The 11,182-nt window shown below is 42.5% G+C and overlaps 1 protein-coding gene across 1 annotated transcript in view; it reads left to right on the top strand.

The window, feature by feature from the left end:
- Positions 1-11,182, top strand: part of STAB1 (stabilin 1) — a 2,761,215-nt gene that overhangs the window by 1,680,870 nt on the left and 1,069,163 nt on the right. Inside the window, exons 48-49 of the mRNA XM_044078505.1 lie at positions 3,988-4,754; positions 5,515-5,801. Coding sequence (XP_043934440.1) covers positions 3,988-4,754; positions 5,515-5,801 — 1,054 coding nt within the window. The remainder of the gene's footprint in view (positions 1-3,987; positions 4,755-5,514; positions 5,802-11,182) is intronic.

The raw sequence follows: 11,182 nt of genomic DNA, 5'->3' as shown, positions 1-11,182 counted from the left end.
CCCAAGTCAGCAAATGCTAGAACTGAGATGTACTATGCAGACCTGCATAAGTAGACCACCAAATAATACAAAATCGTTAAGTCCAGAGAGAGAGGGAGTTAGAAAATAGAAACATGATCAGGTTACTGTTTGATATATTATTTTCTGATGTAGAGAAAAAACACAGAAAAGCAGAACATGCCCTAATCACCGTACAAATCAAATCAACAGATCTGCTAATAGAAAAAAGAAGGCAAAACAAATGACTCTCAGTAACGAATAGTCAGCAGGGTTTATCCCAGCACACCTTCTGTAAACATCTGGGTTATCAATTGCATAGCTGAAAAATAGAGATGTTCCTCATAAGATCGCTGTTGTAGTAGCCTAAGCTATGCAGGACATCCTATCAAGGATTGACCAGCCAAACAGCTTACAGTGCTTTAGGGCATCTTCAATTAGCCCTGGCCACTGTGCAGCACAAGGAAAGCAGTGTAAAGTCAATGCCTAGAGTACTAAGATGTCATACCATCAAAGTATGTGCTCCTCTGTAAGCTTCAGGTGATCAACAGCTGGTTAGTGCTTCTATATGGCTGGGCAAATACAGCACCCCTTTGAGGACTACCTTCCACTTCATTATTTTAAGGAAGAAAAATGTTTCTTTTCTGTCAGTAATTTATGCTCATGGCCAGAGCTGGTCTTTTTAGTAGCCTTCACTAAAAGTTTTACCTCAGAATCGTATATTTTCAGTTATGGTTCACCAAGAGGAATTCTTTGAAAATGTCTGTTTTTGAAAAAGGAAAATGAACTAGAGGCTAGGAGTTTTGCTTTTGGCATTGTCTTTAAACAGTTTTAGATCATAACCTAATTTTTGTCTCTCAAGTGTTTTAATAACTCTAACCTGTTGTCAGATACCTTTTTTTGACTAACAGCTGGTCCTGGGCACCTAGGGGATTTCTTTTTTAGTTATCGTATTTTGTGAGGAAAAGTGTGTTGTTTCTGCAGTACAGTGTTTTGAGGGGCTGAGGATAGTGTGTTTGGTGGTTATCACTAAAACGTTTTACCTTAAAAGTAAATTTTTTGGCAGGAGGTAAGTCTGAATTTTCCAAGCTCTGATATCTGCTTTTCAGATGTCTTTTGCAGTTCCCTGTGGGGATTTCCATGTAAATTATCACTTTTGTGGTAAAAAAGGTGTTATTTTCTCTCAAATCTGACTGCTAGGGGCTGAGGCTAAAGTGCCTGGTTGCAGTCACTAAAAGTTGTATCTCAAACCTTAACTTCTCTGTGATGAGGTAAGACAACATTTTCAAAGCTACACTATTCTTTTATTAGATGTCTTTTGCAGTTGATTGACAGCCTTGGTTCTCTTTGGGGATCCCCATGTAAACTATCACTTTATATGGGGAAAAAGTGTCACCTTTATTTCAAATGTGGTTGTTAGGGACTGGGGCTAATATGTATTGTGTAGTCCCATTTTCAAACTGTCTCTTCTTCTTCTTTCAGCTTTTCCCGGTTAGGGGTTGCCACAGCGGATCACCTGTCAGCTCATGATTGGCAGTGGAGTTTTACGGTGTTGAGTAAACAGCCCAGCACCCAACCTTCCATGGAAGGCACACACACACACACACACACACACACACACACACACACACACACACACACACACACACACACACACACACACACACACACACTCACACCTAGGGCCAGTTTAGAGTATCCAATCCACCTACAGCATGTCTTTGAGATGTGGAAGGAAACTGGAGCACCCGGAGGAAACCCACACGACCACAGGGAGGACATGCAGACTCCACACAGAAGGCACCCCAGTCAAGGATCGAACCAGAGAACCTCTTGCTGTGAGGCAGCAATGCTAACCACTGCGGCCACCCATTTTCAAACTGTCTCTGATGCTTAATAATGACTGTACGTGCCTTTTGTCTATGAAAAATTGCAAGTCATAGCTGTTCCCAGCAGAGTAACATGAAAGCCCTACTGAACTGTCAGTTGAATTTCTTCACCACCATAAGCAACAAGCTTCACACACTTTGCCAAATCAAGCTTTTCACCAGCACATATTCTAGCAAATGTATCTTCTGAGATAACATTGCACATTGAGCCTGTGTCACCTTTGAGCTCTATGGGTTTTCCATTTATTTGAACAGTACAAAATACTTCATTCTTTACCCATAAATCTACTGCATTGACTGTTTCATTAAGCACAGACACCATCAACATAAAAAGTAGAGTCACAGCTTTCTAATTGATAAACATGTCTCCTTGAATATTCTCTTTTAATAAAATAATTTCCCTTATTTGATTTACAAAACCTTTTGAAATAATTTCACTTATTGCATTTGTGGCATTGTTGACCAAAAGCTAAGTACTTTTCTCTTTTGCATTCATGGTTTGCACCACAGTTATGACAGCTGACTATGAGGCTAGGTGAGCATATACACCCACTCTTTTGCTTGTCTGCTAAGTCACTCTTGTGCCTCACTGAGACTGTGTGGATTCTGGAATTTGCTAGAAAGCTACAGGGTTTTCCAGTGACTATTGCAGGGTTTATAGTTGCTGCCATGTGCTTGGGCCTGTTTCTTTTAACCACATGCTACACACTATCAACATTAGCACTAGAAGATACTGGAAGCATGCATTTCTCATTTGAAAGCATATTTGTGTGCTTTTCTGTGAGCTCATATATCTGACAAATCTCAATGGCCTTATTCAAAATTAAATCACTGTCATGAAGCAAAATCTTTTTCACAGCACCATCTTTAATACCCCACACAAGTCTTTTTTTAATCAACTCATCCCTTAAATCACCAAATTTGCACATTTTATCTTTGTTTCTCAAGTCAGTTATATATGCTGCAAATGTTTCCCCAGGCTTTTGATCTTTTGTATAAAATAAGTGCCTTTCCATTGTAATATTCATTTGGGGGTTACACATTTTTCTAAATTTATGTTTTAAGCACTTGTGGTCTTTTCTTGACTCAGACGGTACCACTATCAGGCGGTTTTCCCCCTCACCTGCAAACACAGTAGGTGCATATACAAATGAATGCTCTCTTTCAGTGGCTTCTGAACCAGATAAATTAAGCAGTATAAATACCTTTGTTTGTGCATCTTTATCAGAAAATGCAGCTTGTATGAAAATATCATACTCTTGCTCAAACACTGTCCAGTTCTCTGCAATATTATTATCAAATACAAGTAGAGCTGGTCTATGAAAGCCTTCTGCCATGCCAACAAAGTATGCTTAAACACACTGACAAAGTGGTGCTTGTGATTGCTTATAAACATACATGCACAGCCAGTGCTTGTAATAACATTCAAATACACAATACACTCTTCAAAATACTGTACACTGTGAATTATGCTTTGAAATGGCTGTATTTTGTGAATTAACGGTACTGTAATACTGCAGAAACGTGTGAACACTTTGTATACTTCAGATATTTTGAATAGCTTTAATTAATGCAAAAAAGTAGCACATAGCGAAAAAATGTGGTTGTTTCCCTTATTTTATATACTTTATGTGATTCGGACTTTACTTCATACATTTTCCGTAGTCATCCAAATATTTTTTTTCAATATACCACAGTTTCAGACATTTTGTTTACTTAGAAATTTGTTTTGAGAATTCTGAGTGCTTTGTTTTATATTTTGCATGTAAGAAATCATTTAAGTAAGCCTTGATACCAGAAATACGTTTCTGACATATTTTGTGAGTTATACATTCAGTAGGGCTGATCCACCACCATCCAATAACAGCAGATTACCACCACCACCATCCAGTAAGAGCAAACTACCACCAACACCAACAACCAGTAACAGCAAATTACCACCATCCAGTAACAGCAGATTATCTGCATCACCATCCAGTAACAGCAAATTACCACCACCACCACCATCCAGTAACAGCAAATAACCACCACCATCCAGTAACAGCAGATTACCAGCACGACTATCCTGTAACAGCAAATTACAACCACCATCCTGTAACAGCAAATTGCCAGAACCACTATCCTGTAACAGCAAATTACCACCACCATCATTCACTAACAGCAAATTACCAGCAACACTATCCTGTAACAGCAAATTACCACCACCACCACCCAATAACAGCAGATTACCAGCACCACCATCCAGTAACAGCAAATTACAAGCAGCACCATCCAGTAACAGCAGATCACCAGTACCACCATCTAGTAACAGCAAATTACCACCACCACCATCATCGAGTAACAGCAGATTACGACCACCACCATCCTGTAACAGCAAATTATCACCACCAACAACCAGTAACAGCAAATTACCACCAGCACCATCCTGTAACAGAAAATTACCACCAACAACAACCAGTAACAGCAAATTACCACCACCACCAACATCCAGTAACAGCAGATTACCACCACCACCATCCAGTAACAGCAAATTACCACCACCACCAACAACCAGTAACAGCAAATTACCACCACCACCATCCAGTAACAGCAAATTACCACCACAACCAACAACCAGTAACAGCAAATTACCACCATCACCATCCAGTAAAAGCAGATTACCAGCACCACCATCCAGAAACAGCAACTTCCCACCACCATCAGCAAACCGTAACAGCAAATTACCACCACCACCATCCAGTAACAGCAGATTACCACCACCACCATCCTGTAACAGCAAATTACTACCACAACCAACAACAACCAGTAACAGCAAATTACCACTACCAACAACAACCAGTAACACCAAATTACCACCACCACCATCCAGTAACAGCATATTATGACCACCACCATCCAGTAACAACAAATTACCACCACCAACAAAAACCAGTAACAGCAAATTAACACCACCACCATCCAGTAAAAGCAGATTACCACCACCACCATCCAGTAACAGAAATTTGCCACCACCATCAACAACCAGTAACAGCAAATTACCACCACCACCATCCAGTAACAGCAGATTACCACCATCACAATCCAGTAACAGCAAATTACCACCACTACCATCCTGTAACAGCAAATTACCACCACCACCACCAACAACCAGTAACAGCAAATTACCACCACCACCATCCAGTGACAGCAGATTACCACCAACAACAACCAATAACAGCAAATTACCACAACCACCATCCTGTAACAGCAAATTACCACCATCAAAAACAACCAGTAACAGAAATTACTACCACCAACAAGTAACAGCAGATTACCACCACCATCCAGTAACAACAAATTACCACCACCACCAACAGCCAGTAATAGCAGATTACCACCAGCACCATCCAGTAACAGCAGGTTACCACCACCACCATCCAGTAACAGCAAATTACCACCACCAACAACAACCAGTAACAGCAAATTACCACCACCACCATCCTGTAACAGCAAATTGGAAATTACCACAAGTAACAGCAAATTACCACCACCACCATCTCCTGTAACAGCAAATTACCACCAACAACAAACAGTAACAGCAAATCACCACCACCAACAACCAGTAACAGAAAATTACCACCACCAGCAGCCAGTAACAGCATATTACCACCACCACCATCCAGTAACAACAAATTACCACCAACAACAACCAGTAACAGCAAATTACCACCACCACCATCCAGTAACAGCAGATTACCACCACCACCAACAGCCAGTAATAGCAGATTACCACCACCACCACCACCATCCAGTAACAGCAGGTTACCACCACCACCATCCAGTAACAGCAAATTACCACCACCAACAACAACCAGTAACAGCAAATTACCACCACCACCATCCTGTAACAGCAAATTACCACCACCACCATCTCCTGTAACAGCAAATTACCACCACCAACAAACAGTAACAGCAAATTACCAGCACTAACAACCAGTAACAGAAAATTACCACCACCAGCAGCCAGTAACAGCATATTACCACCACCACCATCCAGTAACAGCAAATTACCACCAACAACAACCAGTAACAGCAAATTACCACCACCACCATCCAGTAACAGCAGATTACCACCAACAACAACAACCAATAACAGCAAATTACCACAACCACCATCCTGTAACAGCTAATTACCACCACTAAAAACAACCAGTAACAGCAAATTACTACCACCAACAACAACCAGTAACAAGAAATTACCACCACCACCATGTAACAGCAGATTACCACCACCATCCAGTAACAGCAAATTACCACCACCACCAACAGCCAGTAATAGCAGATTACCACCACCACCATCCAGTAACAGCAGGTTACCACCACCACCATCCAGTAACAGCAAATTACCACCACCAACAACAACCAGTAACAGCAAATTACCACCACCACCATTCTGTAACAGCAAATTACCACCACCACCATCTCCTGTAACAGCAAATTACCACCACCAACAAACAGTAACAGCAAATTACCACCACCAACAACCAGTAACAGAAAATTACCACCACCACCAGCCAGTAACAGCATATTACCACCACCACGATCCAGTAACAGCAAATCACCACCAACAACCAGTACAGCAAATTACCACCACAACCATCCAGTAACAGCAGATTATCAGCACCACCATCCAGTAACAGAAAATTACCAACAACAACAACAATAACCAGTAACAGCAGATTACCACCACCACCATCCTGTCACAGCAAATTACCACCACCACCAACAACCAGTAATAGCAAATTACCACCACCACCATCCAGAAACAGTAGATTACCACCACCACTATCCAGTAACAGCAGATTTCCACCACCACCATCCACTAACAACAACAAAAAAAATGTATCCTTGTTTCCCATTTTTCCTGACCTAAAGTAGTCCAAGTACAGGCTTTGCTGTATTCTGGACTTTTGGAAAGTTCCTGTGTTGCCCATTTCCTTTATTGGATAAAGGGAGGCTTCTTTGTGCACCAGTGGCAGTGGGGAGCTTAGAGCAGCCTATCTATCCCTGGAGGAGTGTTCCCAGCACAGGAATCTGGTAGTCTATTGGCTGTTTTGGGATAATTTCTAGCTCTTTCAAGTGCCCCTGTATAAAACCCGCTTTGGCATGTTTTTTTGCGCTTGTTACTACTCAGCCAAGCTCCTCATGGTTCTGCAGAGTGGTGCTAGCAGCAGAGAGGCTAAAAGAGTGACTGATAACCTGATAAAAGTGTTTTTTTTCCTGCTACTACCTGGGCGACTATCCGATCCAGCTAAACTGAAAGTATTTCTGCTTCTTGAACTGTTTTAAACTGTTTAAAGTTGTTTTTGCACCTGCACTTTTAAAGTTTGTCCTGTTTGTTGCATTTACCTGTTGAAGCTACACACTCAAGTGTGTTAGCCTGTGTTACATATTTATTGCATTTTCCTGCTGTTTGTTGCAAAAAAGAAAAAGAAAAACAAAAAAAGATCCTTGTTTCCCATCTTTCCTGACCTAGAGTAGTCCAAGTACAGGCCTTGCTGTATTCTGGACTTTTGGAAAGTTCCTGTGTTGCCCATTTCCTTTCTTGGATAAAGGGAGGCTTCTTTGTTCACCAGTGGCAGTGGGGAGCTGAGAGCAGCCTATCTATCCCTGGAGGAGTGTTCCCAGCACAAGAATCTGGTAGTCTATTGGCCGTTTTGGGCTAATTTCTAGCTCTTTCAAGTCCCCCTGTATAAAACCCGCTTTGGCGCGGTTTTTGCACTTGTTACTATTCAGTCAAGCTCCTCATGGTCCTGCAGAGTGGTGCTAGCAGCAGAGAGGCTAAAAGAGCGACTGATAACCTGGTAAAAGTGTTTTTTTTTCCTGCTACTACCTGGGTGACTGTCCGATCTAGCTAAACTGCAAGTATTTCTGCTTCTTGAACTGTTTTAAACTGTTTACAGTTGTTTTTGCACATGCACTTTTAAAGTTTGTCCTGTTTGTTGCATTTACCTGTTGAGGCTACACACTCAAGTGCACTAGCCTGTGTTACATATTTATTGCATTTTCCTGCTGTTTGTTGCAAAAAAGAAAAAAAAAACAAAACAATTATCCTTGTTTCCCATCTTTCCTGACCTCGAGTAGTCCAAATACAGGCTTTGCTGTATTCTGGACTTTTGGAAAGTTCCTGTGTTGCCCATTTCCTTTCTTGGATAAAGGGAGGCTTCTTTGTTCACCAGTGGCAGTGGGGAGCTTAGATCAGCCTATCTATCCCTCGAGGAGTGTTCCCAGCACAAGAATCTGATAGTCTATTGGCTGTTTTGGGCAATTTTCTAGCTCTTTCAAGTCCCCCTGTATAAAACCCGCTTTGGCGTGGCTTTGCACGATTTTGCACATAACGCAGCATCAGGCAGCTCCGCTTAATTGGGTTTAAACCATTCTCGGCTCCACAAAGTCTGCTCTTCACTTTTTCCCTTAGAACTGATCTAGTTCTCATAATAAACACCCTATTCCTACTCTAAAGCCTGGCACTTGCTCACTAAAGCAATTATATAAGTCAGCACTAAAAAATTAAAAGCACTGCACCCTCACAAACTCTCCTTGAGTAACTTGTTCCCCATTGGCCCTTTTTTTCAATTATAAAGGAATTCCCAATACTATTCTAGCATGTACAAAGGTCAGTTGTCAATCTCCTCTCTGGTCCAGCTGGTGAATCTGGGAATCCTGAGGCAATGTTACAACTGCCTCATGTACACAGACAACCCTCTCCTCCTCCCAACAAATTCCAACACATGTGAGAGATGCAACCATATAGTCAAACTGGAGGCTAAGCTCTCTCAACTCAGTACTGGTGTAACCAGTCAGGAGGAGAAGGAAACCACACTCACTACAATTCCAGTCTCACATAGACCTACCACGACAGCAAACCAAACACATAAACACACAAAAACATACTCAGAGGCTCTAAATAAAAATCTGCCTAAGCAGCAGAGACCTCCAAAGCAGACACCCAAGCAACCGCTACCCCAAAACAAAACACGTGCAACACATAGCTCACAAAGCCAGTGTGCCAAGCAGTCACAGCCCTTAAGGCTAAACAACACACCTTATACACTTGTAATAGGTGACTCTATCATCAGGCACACTGACGTCCCACTCACCAGGCTGAACAAGGAGAAGGTCATGGTGAGCTGCCTGTCGGGCGCTAGGATCTGCCACATAACACAAGCACTCAGGTCACTCCAAGGCAAGTACAAATATGACTCAGTCATTGTCCATGCTGGTGTGAATGACCTGAGATGTGCCTCCCTGGACTACATGAAAAGAGACATAGAGGAGCTCTCTGAGCATGTAGCCCAGGCTGGTATGACCCTGACCTTGAGTAGCATCTTACCCTCACCAAGAATGATGCCACAATATGAAGACAAGATGATCAATTTCAACAATTGGCTTAAGTATTGGTGTCATTCAAAGGGGATCCAGCCTGGGATGACATGCTCGACAAGCCACGATGCTTTGCTAGGGACGGTTTGCACCTGTCACTCCTGGGCTTTCAGATATTGGCAAAGGCTCTTGCCACCCCCATAGTGCCTTTTTTAGGCAAGGCTCAAAAGACAAACCTACCTCCATAGGTATCACAAGGGATAAGAAACTAAGAGCAATGCTACTCAATGCCAGAAGTCTAAACTTCAAGATGCATGCACTTGAAACTCTCCTTAGCACGGAGAACATCAATATCTGTGCAGTAACAGAAACCTGGTTCAAGGCTCCCGAGAGCACCCCAGCACTACCAGGTTATACCTCATACCATGCTTTTTGGCCCCAAAACTTGGACCAAACCACAAAAGAAGGGGAAGTATCAATATTCGTCAAAGATGCCCACACCTCCAGGTTGGTTGCACAGCACGAAGCATCAGAGACTATCCATGTGCAACTAACAGTGGGTAAAACTGCCTTCCAGTTTATAGCCTGCTACAGACCACCCTCCCAAACCCAGGAATCCCTCTCAGCCTTCCTGAGAACACTGGAAAACATGAAGGTCTTTCCAAACACCATTATATTGGGTGACTTCAACTACCCATACATAGACTGGGAGCATTACTCTAGCTCCAACACCCTAGCCCAAAGGTTCCTAGAATTTATAAACTCAAATGCTATGGAACAACTTGATACCACTCCCACAAGAGGGGAAAACATACTGGACCTGATCATCACCAACATGGGGGCTCTATGCTCCAGACCAGAAGTGTATCCCTCACTGGTAAGATCAGACCATAAACTAATCTCAGTGGATATTCACATCCTGACCCCACCCCCTGCCCAGAAAAAAAACACAGTGAAAAACTTCTCTAAAGCAAATTTCACACTCCTCAAAACCGAGGTGGAATCCTTCAAAGCCCCCGGGCCTGTGGAAAATACGGCCCAGACCGCAGAATCCTTTATAAATGCATTCTATGAACACCTTCAGGAATGCATGCATCATGCAATCCCAAATAAAACTAAGACCCAATCCTCCAAAGGCAGGCGTCCTGTCTGGTGGACCCCAGCCATAAACAAACTATACAATAGAAGGAGGAAGCTACTACATGATAGAGCAAAATCCCAAAAAGGGAAGGCATCTCTGATCAGTATTAGCAAAAAATTATGGGCACTCATAAAATCATCTAAGGCCAGCTTCGAGAGAAAAATTGCACAGGACACTAAGGATAATCACAAGGCTTTCTTTAGTTATGTTAGGAACCTGGGTGGGAATTCCCAGATATGCTCAGAATTAGTCCAAAATGACAAAAAATACACCAAACCCACAGACATTGCCAACATCCTAGCTGACAGGTTCTGTGCAAACTCCCCCCCCTCCCCACCAAAAGGGCAAATATCTATCCCAGCAGAGTGCTGCCCCCCTGAAATCTCAGATGCTCAGGTAAGATCTGCCCTCTCCAAAGCAAAAAACACAGCATCAATGGGACCAGATGGTGTCCCAGGCTGCGTTCTACATGAACTCCAAGAAGAGCTAAACCTAAACATAAAACTACTGTTCAATCTCAGCCTTACTACAGGATATGTACCCAAAGAGTTGCGTACAGCAACAGTGGTCCCTCTCCACATAGGTGGTGCCTCAACGGATCCTGGAAACTATTGCCCAATAAGCCTGACTAGCTTGGTCTGCAAAGCTATGGAAAGGATAATCATGGACCTCATAAATAAAGATATTGGGGACCTACAGACACTGGATCCTACCCAGTTTGACTTTGTTAAGGGCAGATCCTGCCTCTTAAACCTGGTCAATTTCTTTGAAACAGTCTCCAAGGCCATTGACG

The sequence above is a fragment of the Protopterus annectens genome, chromosome 7.part1, assembly GCF_019279795.1.
Source record: "Protopterus annectens isolate FY-2018-M chromosome 7.part1, PAN1.0, whole genome shotgun sequence".
Classification (NCBI taxonomy): Eukaryota; Metazoa; Chordata; order Ceratodontiformes; family Protopteridae; genus Protopterus; species Protopterus annectens.
The sequence above is the reverse complement of the archived record's forward strand: the minus strand, read 5'-3'. Positions and strand labels throughout refer to the sequence as shown.